Consider the following 16,379-nt stretch of genomic DNA (forward strand, 5'->3'; position numbering starts at 1 on the left):
TTTTTAATTTTAAAACGTTCTTACGTTACTAAACTATTAATCGAGTCAACAATATAGATGATTTGTTTTTTATCATCATCATCATCATATCAACTATTTTTTTTATACTGTAAAGTACTTATTATTAATAGGAATTAGTAGCGAACTTTAAAAAAAGGGCGAGTACAAAAGTCGCAGTATCACAGGTTTTTCTGTCTACAAAAGCCCGTCTTTCAATAATAATATAAATATAATCAATAACTATAAAAAATGATTAGAAGACTATGTTGTATTTAACATATATATATATATATATATATATATATATATATATATATATATATATATATATATATATATATATATATATATATATATATAAAGATTTATTATTTATGTAAATATTTATTTTAACTTCTGTTTAGCACTACTACTGCCCACTCACTACTTCTTCCTATGCTACTGCGTTAGGTTGACTGGAAGAGATCTCTTTTAGAGATAAGTTCGCCTTTGCTAACATTGTTATTAACTTATTGTTGTTACTGTATGTTTAAGTGCAATAAAGAATATATAATAATATTAATATACTATGAAATTTAAAATTTCACAGTATATAGCCTATTTTGAAATTCACATATATGAGTGGTAATACAACAATCTTTTCACTGACCGTACATACGTACAAATCAAACAAAACAACCAACTGTAAGTGAAAGCCAGAACAATCTAATTGTGAGTAATAATAACCTATGTACGGCTGAAACACATTCGTTAGTTGCAAAACGAATTGGAAACAAAATCTATTCGGATTTGTATCAATTACAACACATACGTGTACTGTTATATTTAATAGTAGCTTTTACCCGCGATTTGGTCCCCGTAGCCGGATATTTATTTATTTATTTAACTCTTTATTGCTTTTTTTATACTACTTAGATTGGCAAACAAACTGACGGCCCACCTGATGAAAAGTGGTAACAGTCGCCTATAGACATGAGCAGTACCATGGACATAACAGTACAGAGTATACTGTTTCGTCCATGATACCCCCCACGCGTTGTCATTCCTGAGGACTCAGGTGTTATTCCTCTGTACCCGGTAAATTCATGCCATATCCCGCCTTTCAAACCAAAACACAGCCATGCAAACACAACTGCTTCACGGTAGAAACACGAATGAGATAGAGGTACCCAAGCAATCGACTTTTGTACAAAGTCTCCCTCTGGTAATACACCAAAAACATAAAAATAAACAATGATATATAAACAATTCAAGTGAAACACAGTAATATAAAGTACAGTTAAATATATCTACCCATTTCTATATGTTCTCCTTTAACCAAAGTTTGACTGGTAGAGAATGCTACTAGCATTAAGTCCGCATTTTGTACCATAATTTCTGTTGGTTAATAAAGATATTTAAATAAAAAAAATGACGCTATAATGTAACAAAGAAATAAACCGACTCACTTTCACATTTGTAATATTATTAAGAATCGGCGTGTTGTAATTTTAATATAGAGAAATAACTGGAAGCTTAACTCATCTAACGATTACTTAGAAGACGAACTCACTTGCAGTTTCTTGATCTGACACATGATTTGAATAACAAATGTTGATGAATGCATAATGAAACAAACATCTAAATTTAGTCTCCTTTGTAGTCAGGTGATTAAGCTAAATTAACATTTATTTATGTATATAAATAAAAATCAATTTACAAATATATGTTATTGCATCCTAGCACTTATTTGACTAATTTTTTTTCTTTATTTACAAAACGTCACTAAATAACTGCGGTTACCAAATCGTCTACCCTGTTTGGTAACTACTAGCAAAGTTCCTATGGTATATATACATATACATACATACATACACACACACACACACACACACACACACACACACACACATATATATATATATATTCTTTTACAAAAAAATAAAACTAATGTACTATATATGTACTACTACTAACAGCTGTTTTTATTTGGAATGGAATTTTTTCTAGTATTGACCACTGTTTTTTTTTCTTAATACATACAATTTAACAGAATTGCGTCTAATGACGTAACAATATAACTAGCTATCGTGCTTTAGTGAATACCTAATGTTTACTTTTACTATAATTAACTGTCTTATTTTTAACTCTTCGTTGACATTCAGAGAGTGTCTGGGCTTAATGCGAATTTGTTATACAATATCGTTCTTTGTAAAGACTTTTTTTCGTTTGTTTTATAAGGAAACAAGGCCAATGTCTACACACAGAAAAACTATTTTTCTTTCCTGAGAAGATGATGAAGTATAAAACATGTCTATTTTGTCAAAGGTTGATGGGGAAAGAATGCTATATAAAGCATTAAGTCCGCCTTTTGTACCAGATATTTTTTTTCTGTAATGGGGTCAATGAAGAATAAATAAATAAATAAATAATTAAGATGCCTTAAATTTATCTGTAATAATATACATATAAGTAAAACCAACAGTAACTATAAATTTTTATGAAATGTGCGTATGGAATAAAATAAAATATTTGGAAATAAAAAAAAAATTGTGACAAACAAATATGGCGCGTTTTGTTTAAAAAAAATAGGCGTCAGTCAATAACAATTACTTTTGGCTGAAGTAGGCTCGTAGATGCTACGTGGGATGTTGTTAGCAGGGAGCCGGTCTAATTCTTTGCCATCTGAAATGTTGAAGCAAGGTTGAAGCATAAAGCAATCATATCATCATTATTATCATCATCATTTTAGTCATCAGCCGTCCACTGCTGGACATAGGCCTTCCCCATAGACTACCATAAGAAATGGTCCTAAGCCACCTGCATCCATTGACTTCCTGCAATTCATTGGAGATCGTTACTCTTGCGACTTTTTTGCGAACTTTTCTGATACTAGACACCCTACCTAAATGCATATAATCTATTAAGATCTAATCCATATATTACACAAAATTCCATTATGTATAGACATATATATATATGTTCATCATGTCAGAATTGATAAGTGATCAGAGGGCCTATCATGAAATGTTTCCCGAAATTTCGGAGCCGAACGAAATTTAATTTCAAATTAAAATTACATAATACACACCATTTAAAAATGTTAAAATATCGTTCCTTTGGACTTTTATAGTAGGATTGATTAGATTTGATAGACCGATTTTGTTATGAACAAAAAATGAAACTGAGTCCGAAAATTTTAAATTTAATTTAATGGTAGACGCCCCCTCTACCATTTTAAGTACTAATGTACAGAGCATTGATCCGATAAAACCAGCTCCACTAGTTTCAATCGACACTTGGGGTGAGTGGACCGAAAACGTATGCACTGTTTACTTTAAAAACAATGGTATTATGCAACTCAATTATCATGGAATGTGAACCCACTTTAATACACGGAATGGAATTGATATAATTAGCATTATTTTTTTTTGTATTCTAACAGTGAAATACCACTTTTTGTGTTCCAATACTTAAACAGAACAATTTCCTGGAATTTTTATTTATTTATTTAATATATAAGGTGGAACTGAAATAGTTAGTATTCTTTTTTTTTGTATTCCACCAATAAAATACCACTTTTGTATTCTAATACTTAAACAGAACAACTTCCCGGAATATTTATTAATATAGGGAACAAGGGACAACAACAAGGGGGAACAACTCAGGGTGGAACTGAAATTATTAACATTATTTTTTTCCTATTCCACCAATGAAATTCCTCTTTTTTGTGTTCTAATACTAAAACAGAATATTTTATTGTTTTATTTTAAATAGGTAATAGGTATTACACTATTACATTTCGTTTCTCCACGAGTTCCGATGATCGCAAAATGGTAATTTTTAAAAAGCTGCTTTTCTCTTCTTGCTGCTCTTCCCTCGACCATTAAGTTCTCTTAGTCGCCTCCTACGACACTCACGGTAAAAAAAGAAGTGACCCATTCTATGCCGGTACCACACGGAAAACTAAACTACGTATACTTTTAGATAAAAAAAAACTATTTTCCAAAGCGGTTTACAACTGACTGAGTTATTTTATTTATTTTTTCATAGGAAAATCAGGGCTACACTAGAGCAAAAAGATACAGTTTAGGATCACAAAATAAGCCACTAATAGGTTTTCACAAGTAGCAACAATATAGATACAAGGCGCTGTACACAAAGCAACAAAAATAGGAGTTAACAAAAAAAAATATGAACAAACAAGAGGAATGAAAAAAAAAATGATGAATAAAATACAAAGTAAAAATTAATTATAGTTATTATGAGATAATAAATAAAAACAAAAAAAAAAAAAAAACAAAATACAACAGAATTGAGAACCTCCTTTTTGAAGTCGGCTCAAAACTAACAAGCGTTATCAAAATATCGTACTAAGAACGAGAACTGATGTAGCGATAAAGCGATAATCAGATAATAATCGTTCGGCCCTCTAGCGGTGGTATTGAGAATCAAAATATAATCATGTTATACTTTCTAAGCCGTTCGCTATACATATCGACGTTATCCGTATTAGCGATCATTAATAATTTCATATATGGAACTGCAGATGGCGCTGTACCCTTTCTAACGAACATGCTATTTATAAGTGAAACATCACGTATTTTAAGCGGTGTATTGTTTTTATATATTAAGCTTTTTTAAAGCAAATAGCTGCAACAATAAGGTTTATGTATGACTAGCGGCCCGTCCCGGTTTCGCACAGGTGGACATTTTTACATTTTAAAAAGTGGCCATTAAGGCTGCCCACGCGACAGAATCTTCAATACCATGGACTGATTCAAAGAAAGACGTCTAGGTCTGGGAGGAGGAGGTAACAATTGGTACCGGGAACGAAGGTAGGAAGGAGAATTGGGATTATTAAGGACATTATAGAGGACCGCTAGGACATGTGTCTCATGACGCTGTCTGATTGTGAGCCACTGTAAACGAGCGCAGTATTTCGAGATATGATCATATTTTCGTAAGCTGAAAATGAACCTTGGTAAACTTATGTCTCTATTATGGGACCAACATGGGATTATGTAAACCTGAGGATTCCAAAAAGTATTATGTAAATTGGTTTAAAATTGCCAAAAGTGTATTGTAACATGAACACACAAAAAAAGAATTAAAAAAGAAAGAAAAATGAGGTGCTTAAATTAGAAGTTTCTCATACCTACTGTATTATTCAACAAATTTGGACTTTTCCAAATTTGGATTTTTCCAAGTACTCAATTCAATTACTATTTAGCAAATTCTGTACCGATTTCGATGGTTATTTTGTTCATACATTTATTCATTGTTTGGTTACACATTATATTACTCCTTTATACATTTTGTCTCTATCGAAAAGATTCAAACTTTTTTCATGAAGTAAAATATAAAAATATTTTATTTCTGTTATATTAATCACTGTATTCATAAAATTAAAACTTACCACCACCACTACTGGGGTGGCAAACAAGCATACGGTCCGCCTGATGGTAAGCGGTTACCGTAACCCAAGAACGACGTAAGGGCCCGGGGGTTTAACGTCCGCATTGCCGACCCTAAAAAAACATCTTTATCTCTTATTTGAAGAACTCCATGCTGTAGTTTTTTGTAATAAAAATTGACTTTAAAAAATTAAGATAATAATACACTTTAAAAATTAATACTATGTATGAGATTTTCATTAGTAAAAAAAAAAATCGATTTCTGTTATGGAAAAACAGTTATTTTGATTTCGGAACTAAACTACTGAATTGATTTCGATGAAATTTCTATAACCAATAGATATATCCTTTCAGATAAAAAAAAGAATTCCCCAAATACATTTACAACTGACGGAGTTATGTGGTAACGAACATAAAAAAAAAATACAACCGAAATGAGAATCACCTTCTTTTTTTAAATCGGATAATAATTGAACAATTTTTTTTTTAATTAATTTATTTATTTGTCTTCTTTATTCTTTAATTTATTTCACATAATCCCTTAAAGCTGTATACAGCCAAATTTTTTATATATACTCAGTAATGTGCCTTAGCCACTTTGTCCGTACAGAAGAAAAGCAATCGCGTGTGATCCTACTAAACAATGGTACAATACATGCTTTGTTTAGTATTTAGCAAGTTGCGTGTATATGTTGTGTGACTCGTTGTATCCCGCGGTTTTGCTTTCTTCCTTTCTGCCTTCCTTTCTTTCTTTGTTCCAGAAATTAACATAAACTTTAGGTTGTACTGTATTCATTCCACGATATCTAATATTTATAATTTTAGTAGAATTAAAGCGTACTTACGATAGTTTTTGAAACTGTTAAAAGGTACAATACAATGGATTAACTAAACCATTCCTGTAATTGTAATTGTTTGTATTATCTATAATAAGTTTACTATTGTAATTAATCGGTTTGAAGGGTGGGATATGGCGTGAATTTACTGGGTACAGAGAAATAACACCTGAGTCCTCAGGAACGGCAACGCATGGGGGTATCATGGGCGAAACAGTATACTCTGTTATGTCCATGGTACTGCTCATGTCTGTAGGCGACGGTTACCACTTTCCATCAGGTGGGCTGTCAGCTTGTTTGCCGTCCTAAGTTGTATAAAACATAAAACAATTAAATGAAATTATATTTATTTGCAGCGAATGTGGTACATGGATGGAATCAATGATAATAAGTAGCTTTTAACTCTTCAATGTTCCATTGTTAATCTGTTAAACATGGGACGAAAAGGATCCTTAGTAATGGGGTTGTTAGTCCCCATAGCTACTCGTAGCAATAAATCCTGTCAAGTCAATCACCATGAGATTCTCTATGGAAATCTTCTTGGCTTAATTTTTCTCGAATTCATCACGATGTACTAACTGGCCTGCTTTCATCCTCACCTATCATCTCTCACTGGTGCCCCGTCTTTGTGTACAGTTAACGCAGGCGGGGTTACCATTACATTTTTACCTATTAAAAAGCAACGGTTACCACTTTCCATCAGGGAGACCGTCAGCTTGTTTGCCATCCTGAGTATCATAGAAAACTGCGTTTATTATATCCCATGGATTAGGTAACATTTGAGTACCTTCAGGTACTCTAAACTTTAACGTAAAGAAGAGGTTATAATAAATGTTTTGAACATTCCACGTGCATGCATAACAAAAGTTTACCAACATTACTTGCTCCACTAAGTTTAACCTTAACCGAATAGTTACGTAAAGTTCAAACCGTATCTCGTAACTAACTCAGGTAAGTTTCGACTTGAGACAATTTTCTAGAAAGTTAATATTTTTTGTGTAATATTCAATAATATATATTATTTATTTACTTATTGTGTGTTGTTGTTGTTATTGTTACTTTTATCGTACAAATGTGACAGTAATAGGTTTTTGAAAAAAATATTTACGTATTATACATATATACTATCAAATACTGACTCTAATAGCCAACTAAAAAATTGATTTAGTTAATATATAACATGTAAAATTTTTTATATAATACATTTCATTGTACTGTTGAGTGTATGTTAGGATCTTTCTAATAATATAAAAGTGAAAGCAAGTTTGTTTCTTTGTTACCTCTTAGCACCTTAACGGCTTAACCAATTACTGTAAAATTTTGTATGCCGTACTACATAAGTCGCAGAAAAGATATAGGCTACTTTTTATTTCAATCAGTGGACATTTCTACTATGTAAACGAATACATGGGCAAAAACTACTAAGAAATATTCTCGTGCACAAGTTTTGCATTTTTTTTTTATTTTAGTTGGTTTTAGAGAACGATTGTTTTGTCATCACTACTATATCGATTTAGCTAATAAATTAAATTAAGCACATGTGTAATTATTAAATGTAAAATCAGCCGAGGTTCGTAGTTTTAGTAATTCCTAAAATAGCGTTGCGCATGCGCCGGTAATAATAACCATTATACAACAAGCGGCGTAAAAAAAATCGAAGGTCATTTATTGTGACCATTTAGTCACAGCTCTATCTATTTTTACCCATTCATCGACCTTTCCGCATTTCTTTCACAAACAGAAATAAAACAGAAAAACTTCAGATTTTTATTTTTTATTTATTTTTCATGTCTTTAATTATTTTTACAGTCGACTTAGCCTAAGGAATTGGTAACCTTTTATATCACTACGTACACACATGTACATATGTCCATACATGCATGACATGAAATTTTTATATAAATATAGAAAACTTTTGTTGCTTGCGTCCCGGCCATGTGCTTGGCGAGATTCGAAGGTTACTCTCTTTGTTGGAAGAAGAACACTCATACTAAACTATTCTATCCTAATGGCTGTAGTAGTTGCCTCCAAGGCTGTATTGGCTTTGATATTCGTGTCCTACCACGACTGGGACCTTCACTGGGACAGCGACAGGCCTTTCGACGGGAACGGCGTAGGGTCTGTCGACCGCAATAGGTACGGGCCTGTCGACGGGTACTTTGACTGGTACGGCGACGGGCCTCTCGACCGCGTATGGGACAGTCTTGTAGACAGGGTATGGCTCTGGGACGGGCACCTTCACTGGGACAGCGACGGGCTTCTCAACAGGGACGGCGTAGGGCCTGTCGACAGGGACGGAGACAGGGACGGCCACGGGCCTTTCAACGTGCACGGGGTATGGCACTGGTTTCTCGACTGGGTAGGGGGCAGGCACATGCACTGGGACGGGCCTGTCGACTGGGACCTTGACGGGGACGCCAACGTGCTTGACGACGGGGTAAGGCTGGGGTACAGGCACCTTAACTTCTACTGGGTATGGCACGTGTTTCTCCACGGGGTAGGGCTGTGGCACGGGGACCTTAACTGGGTAAGGGACGTGCTTCTCAACTGGGTAGGGCTGAGGAACTGGCACATGGACGGGGTAGGGCCTGTCAACGGGCACTTGGACTGGGACAGGTACTTTCCTTTCAACCGGGTAGGGAGCTGGTACGTGTACGGGGACCTTAACGTACTCCCTCACGGTCACTGGCACGTGTTTGATAACCTCGTAGGGCTGGGGTACTGGGACCTTTACGGGGTAAGGTACGGGTCTCTCCACGGGGTAGGGTACGTGTCTCTCAACGGGCACGGCGACTGGTACGCCCTTGACTAGGGTAACTGTCCTGGTGACGTCGGTGCGTTCACCCAGGGGGATGGTGCCGTAGCTGGAAGCACCGAGGACTCCGCTGTCGATGACGTTGTATGCTCCACCGATAGCGCCGGCGTTTCCAATGTATCCGACGTCAAGGCCGTTGATGCCATATCCATATCCAAGATTGAGAAGCCCACGTTTGTCTAACTTCTTCTCCAAAGGCTCGGCCTTTTGCTCTGACTTCTTTTCGCTGGCAGCAACTGCTGCTACCAGCAGGAAAACTAAGCAGAACTGTAAAAGAAAGATAATAGTTTTAATTGTCTGCATATTGTAACCAGATTTGTCTTGTAAATTTATTATATACTAGTAATATCCTACGGCTTTAGCTGTGTGAATTAGAAGTGTATAAAGTATTCTATGTGCTAAAGAAATAACCTATCCGTGTACCAAATTTAAATTTAATCCGTTCAGTATTTTTTGTGTGAAAGTGTAACAAACATCCATCCACTTATCTATTTACCCATCAAATTTAAATCAATAAATTTTTGGCAACAAAAGAACTTGTGCAATTATAAAGAGTAAATTTAAACTTTGAGTGAGAACTTTCTGATATTGTAGTAATGTAGCGGCGGGTTAAAAACCTTTTTTTGTAACATTAAATGCAATATCTATTTATTTTAATATTTTATCCTTTTTACTTTTTATTACAACTAAGTTTCCGAGTCGCAGCGCAGCAGAGAGAGAGACCATAGAGTAGATTACAAAGCATAGTCTAATATCAACAGATTATTACATCTGTTTCATAGATAATATATTAGGTACTTAACACTTTCAAACTAATTTAGGTTCAATGAAGACATTAAACTTAGTCTAGTGGTACTAACAACTATGACTGTAACTGTGTCAGTTTGGATAATAATAAGTTCGATTCCCAAGGCGTTACTGTTCGGTAAACATATTATTGCACATGCAAAACACAGTGGGCCGGTTGTGTAAGCGTAAACACATAGCGCAACCCCCGTAGGAAAACTTTGCACCATAGTGTTGATTGCAGTATTTCATTCATATGTGGTCCATTGATGTTTGTCGAATAATATAATATGTAAAATGGCTACTTCTCGAAGTTTCGACTGTTTATTTCATATTTTTTTTTAAACTATACCAAAGTTCTTCTGTAAAATTAACGTATTTAAATAACACTTAATATATAGATAGATTATATCATAATGTTACAGAAAGAATTATTATTATTAGTAAAATATGTTTTATTTATTTATTTTACCATATGTAATCCCTTATTTGAAAACATCGGGGAATTATTTTTTTGTAGATAAAAGAATGGGACTACATGGGACAGATAAAGGAAACACTAGGCGTCATGTCGTATAGGTAGATAAAGGATATGGCCTGGGACAGAGCTGGCTGGAGGAAGATGCATGAATTAGTTGCACCGACAAGAGGAAACTGTTAAATAAAAAGAAGAAGATAAAAGAAACTTATATTCAAATTTGCATATTATAATCTTAGTTATTTATATTGCGAATTGATGGATAGATTGATATTATATTCAATTGACTTCAAAGGTTCTCAAATCGGTTGAATTTTTTTTGTTTATTACAAGTACCTCATAACTCCAACCTTTGAAAATCCATATAGTAATTTTTTTTTTCTGAGTGGATATACTTTCATATTGATTTCATATTTAATTAAAACCCGTTCAGTAGTAAAGTTTTGAAATATAAAATAAATAAAGTAAATGTTTGTTTTTTGGTAGAACAAAATGTTAAGTTATTCACGTAAACGCATTATGGTTACAAATCCAGTTCAGTTAAAACTGTAGCTGGTTGCATCATTTAAGTATTATATCAGATTATGTCGAAATACCACTTGACAGAGTCATCACTGACGTGCCACATGTGACAGTTGCACAGTATCATTACGGCATACATTATTTTGGGGACGAATGACATAAAATTCAAAATATATGCAAAGTTACTTACATATATATCTTAAATTAAAAGCATTCTGTCATTAATATTATAATTATTGCTGTATCTATATTCTCATAAAATGTCAAGTATATGTTATATATAATGTTTAAAAAACAAGATGAACAGGATTCACAAGGTTATATTTAAATTTATCGTTAACGGTCTGAAATTTTTATCAAAAACTAGTCATCTAAAATTAAAATTTGGGATTTTTTTTATAACGACAAAAACTTAATTTAAAAAAACTATAGAAAATTAACTAAATAAATAACTTTGGTACCGAAGTCTAAGTGGAAAAATAAATTATATAGTGATATAATAAATTGTGACCAAAAAATTTACCAGTTACAATAGCTACTATTTTTTTTTTGTTTTTTTTTTTTTTATACAACTTACAATGGCAAACAAGCTGACGGCCCACCTGATGGAAAGTGGTAACCGTCGCCTATAGACATGAGCAGTACCATGGACATAACAGAAAATGATAATTATATAGTGTTATTCCTCTGTAAGTAAATTCATGCCATATCCCACCCTTCAAACCGAAACACAGCCATGCAAACACAACTGCTTCACGGTTGAAACACGAATGGGACAAAGTTACAATAGCTAAACCAGAGAAACTAAGGTATATCAAATTGAGGTATATCAAACCAAGTAATAAAAAATCAATGGTTATGTTACTATAGGCTAGAATTAAGATTTCTGGCATAACAAAGTCGTTTGTTTATCTTAGTTCACAATACTCCCACATACATTTTTGCTTTACCGCGATAATTAGGAAGGTTGCATTCTACGCCATACATACAACCTTTACACTTGAGTGTATTGCACAACATAATTTTACGTTCATAACCGACTTTAAAAAAGTGCTTATAGTAATTAATACGTGTCATCACACACACATTTTTGCGCATGTGTACACCAAATTCTCTTAGAATTATGTGTGATGTGCGAATTTTTTTTCCATAGTGATATTATTTCTTTTTTTTTTTGATCAAATGCGAATAACAAAATGACCCAAAGTTCATATGAACTGAATCGCACGTTAAAATCATATATTTACCGATTTTATAATCGATTATAAAATCTTCAAATCATACATCGTACAATCGAACGCGTGCGGGTAAGTAATCGTGTGATTAAATAACAGCTGAGGCGTCAATGCAAGAACATAATTTTGTGTGCAACAAATAAGAAATTTATATCACGGATTGAGGTGAACACGTTAACACGGCCTCAAATCCTGATCCCGGGTGAAAATCTCATTGTTATTCTCAAAGCGGACAACATAATAAAATTGTGACATCATAATAAACTTTCTGTGGTAACCGCCATAAAAATACTATGTTATATATGTGTACCTTAAAGCTTTTATTTTATATTTAACATATTATAAACATTTATAGTTTTTTTTTTTTATGTTTACGAAATGATATAAACGTTGCGTTTAACTATTACAGTAACACGCGAATAGTTTCTTTCAATTGATCAAGCGTACGCCATTTTAAATTCATACTAATTCACAACAAATATTTCTATAAATTTTCAACATAATTAACGATTCAAACTTGTTTATATCTAATTTAGGTGTTTATTCAAAATCAATTGTTGAAATTTTACATTATTGTTTGACAGTAAATATGCTAATCATTATGTATACTGAACGAGGCCAGGCCACAGATCGGGTTGCCTCGTCGCCTCGTGGGATACGGTTACTTCTTAGGCCGATATTTCGTAACACGATCACAGTTGCTTACCTAACGGCCACCGATACTTATGAATCGATTGATTTTCATACTAGAATCCGATTAGTTAGCTGTTTTGAGGACATTTGTGTATAATAACGATGATTTTACGTGTAGCGTAAATGTCGTATTTTTGTAAACATAATGCGAATCTCCGATTACATGTAAAATATATATCGATAAAAATATTATGATTATGTAATAAACTTGTGCTATTTGTATAGTGTGATCAAATAATAGAACGTACCTCTAATTAGTGATGGGACAATTCCGATTATATCCAACATCGATATTTCAATTATTACGCCTTAACAAAAATAATTTCTTCACATTTCTAATTAACATATTAATAAAATTATCATAATTTATTTGTACAATATAAGTGCAATATAAGTTTCTGTCACAATAATTTTTGAGTAATTTGTTCTTGCACTATCGATATCAGGGAAATGGCTTCATTTGGTTTACGACACATATTTGCATAGCATACCAATTACATTAGGTTTCCTCAGATACTGTAGGTACTTGAGCAATAACTGCCTGGCTGTTAAAGTACATCATAGGTCTTTGCTTGTTTCTAAATTGAGAGAATAACTATAATTAATTATTTAAATTGATAGTCATAGTATATTAACCTTATATATTTTAATTATATATTAAATAGCATTTTTATTGCAATAAAATTCTCAGTAAATGTTTTGTCGAAATTCGAATTTATAAATTTATTATTTAACTCTTTATTGCACCATAAATAAAAATATACAATGACAAGTGAATAATTCAAGTAAAATATAGTAACATAAATACAGATTGAAATATATACATAAAGGTACAAAAGACGGTCTTATCACTAGGGCAATCTCTTACAGACAACCTTTGGTTAAAGGAGAACAGATAGAAAATTTAAAAGTTCTACTGATTTTTTTTTGTGACTTTCATATAATTTTAAATTAGTATCATTTGTATCTTTAATTTTTCATTGTTCCGATTTTTTTTTTTGTTGTCTTTTATTGTTATATATATTTGATTAAATTATTTTGTTAGTCCAATATGCACAATTTAATAGTTCGAAAGGTAAATATTATTGTTACCAGAAATATATTACAGTCTTTAAGCCAAAAAGAATATTACTTAGAGATTACGTTTATTATCTCACAATGATAAATTGATTCCAATGCGCTTTGTTTATTAAAAATTGGATTTAGTCGAGGTGATTTTTGATGATAAATTTTGTTTTTTTTTTGATTAAATTTTTAATTATATCTTATTTTGTATGTATTAGCAAATCTTTAGCAAAATGTAATGCAAAAATATGTATATAGTGTCACCAGTAGTGATCCAACATCCTGACTTATTACGTATTAAGCCGAGTTTCAATGAAGTCTACCTGTTTTTCTATGCAAAGTCTGGGTTGAGTACAGGTTTTGAACATAGCCCTTTTAAGGCGAGCCAGCCGATGCAGGACATTTTACGCAATTATTTGTCCTCGATTCTTTGTAATATGTCATTTCGCTATTTCCTTAATGGGGAGGGCAATTGGTTGCTATGATTAATCAAAGGTGATGAAGATTGTTCACATATCGACATATTTATTTGCACCTATCTCCTTATAGATGATTCGATAATTTAATAGATGATATCGTAAAAAAAGAATAATACTAATATATCTAGAGACGTTTTTGATTTTTTTGCAAGAACATTAGAAATATAGAAAAATGGAATAGAGTTAAAAGATATAAGAAATGGATCACAAACACTAAAAGAAGTCAAAACCGAATAATATATAATAGTATATATGTATATTTTTTTAATTTTTTAGTTAATTTGTTGGTATAATTTATTCAATCAGCATATTTTTACTTGTATTAATAAAAAAAAATATTAATATAATAATTATGAGCCTCATAAATATTTTTAGTGAAGTTATTTTAGTGATGTAACCAAACAATATTTTATACGAAATAACCGGTTCCGAAAATATAACACATAGTGAAGTGTAACTAGCGAAAACAATTCATTGATTAATATAATAATTGATGCGTTTCATTTGTTTTTAGCGTTTGCAAATTACATAACAATACTGTGGAATCTCTAAACCCGTTTGATGAGGATTGTATTGGAAAATGTTTAACGTTTAAGTTCCTGTACTGTCTTCCTTGTTCTAAACCAGCAAACGAGTCTGTCTAGATTAACAGTGAAAATAGGTATTGTGATGCAATAGTGTATGGGAACGAAACATTTATTGTGTTTTTCGAATGAGGTGCTACTTTTATCGTGACTTTTTAATTGGCTCGATTTTTTTTTTTAAATTAGCTAGAATTCGGCTATTCTAAGTGGTGTTCCTAGATGTTCGTTGCCTCTTAGAACATGAATAGTTGGTCTGATAGCATGGTGCATATTTATTATATTTTCACTAAGATTAAATGCGTCCATAAAGACATAGATAATGCCAATTTATTTTTAACAATCTGATACAATCGAGTATGAATCTATTACTCACAAAGAATACAATAAGATTTGTTGTTTTTTAATCTATCTATGTAAATAATTTTTAATTGATTTGTTCATTACAATGAACTTAACAGAGTCTATTGTTGTCTTTTATTTGTTTTAATCTTTTGCATCATTAAAATGTAATTTAAACGCTATTAAATTGAATGCTAGCAAATGCTTTAAGTATTATGCATTTACATGTAAATAGGTAAGTATTATAAAATAAGTTATAAATGAAAAGACATTTTGTTATTCATGCTTTGAATTCTAAAACAGTTTGTAACGTTAGACTATGTTTAATCGTAATAAGTAGATAGAGCAATCACTAAATTTGTTGACTTTTTTCTATTAATTCAATAAAATGTTAAATAAATAAGTACGTGTAAGATTATGTTAAAAACAAACAAAGCGTTGACTTCAAAAAAGTGTGTCACATCCCGCTATGAAAACACAATCGGTACCGATTGATTCACAATCGATAATAATTGTAACACTTTCTTAACACTAGCCATAGGCACGGGACACACTGGGAATTCCGTAACACTTTTTTGAAGTCATCACTTGCACTGCACTGCACAACACTATGTCACTAGAGACGTCACTCACCGTTTTCATAATGCCTCTTGAACGGTGGTTGAAGTCGGGAATCGGACTGGATGCCATTCGAATAGTGTCGTGTGTTTTTATAGGTGGATATTTGGTAGCACTTTCGCCAGTGCCCCCCTAGTACTTGGAATATGCGTCTCGTTTGATTCCGTGCAAAGTCCTTCGTATTTGGCCGGCCGTTGGCGGGAGATAGACGCGCCTCGCGTTCCAACTTTATTATTTTTTTTTCGTACAAAATCGCAACTAGTGTTGACTATTATCGAAACAGTCTTTAGTTTAGTTTTAAATGAAATTAAAAAAAATATTAGTTCTAAAATCAAATTTTAAATATTTCACATATTAATATTTGTTTAATTTTACAAAATTAAAAAATGTTATTATTTGGATTTATTATTTGGATTAGTGTTAATAACTTCCAGTGGTATTTATAACCATGGGATATATTTTTAGTTAAAGTGGAAACTTAACATAAAGTAAAAAAATACTAGTAAACTGAAGTATATATATATAAGAAGTAG

At 32.3% G+C, this 16,379-nt stretch overlaps 2 protein-coding genes across 2 annotated transcripts in view; one reads left to right on the plus strand and one right to left on the minus strand.

The window, feature by feature from the left end:
* LOC113522924 (angiotensin-converting enzyme-like) overlaps positions 1–16,379 on the plus strand; it is a 240,775-nt gene that overhangs the window by 149,855 nt on the left and 74,541 nt on the right. The gene's annotated exons all lie outside the window — the stretch shown is intronic.
* LOC113522906 (uncharacterized) lies at positions 7,991–15,957 on the minus strand. Its single transcript, XM_026908749.3, has 2 exons — positions 15,862–15,957; positions 7,991–9,314 (listed from the first exon to the last, which is right to left on the minus strand). The coding sequence occupies exons 1-2, from the start codon at positions 15,916–15,918 to the stop codon at positions 8,238–8,240; spliced, it is 1,134 nt and encodes a 377-aa protein (XP_026764550.2). The 5' UTR covers positions 15,919–15,957; the 3' UTR covers positions 7,991–8,237.

The sequence above is a fragment of the Galleria mellonella genome, unplaced genomic scaffold, assembly GCF_026898425.1.
Source record: "Galleria mellonella isolate WM207_F2 unplaced genomic scaffold, CSIRO_AGI_GalMel_v1 utg2411, whole genome shotgun sequence".
In the NCBI taxonomy this organism is placed as follows: domain Eukaryota; kingdom Metazoa; phylum Arthropoda; class Insecta; order Lepidoptera; family Pyralidae; genus Galleria; species Galleria mellonella.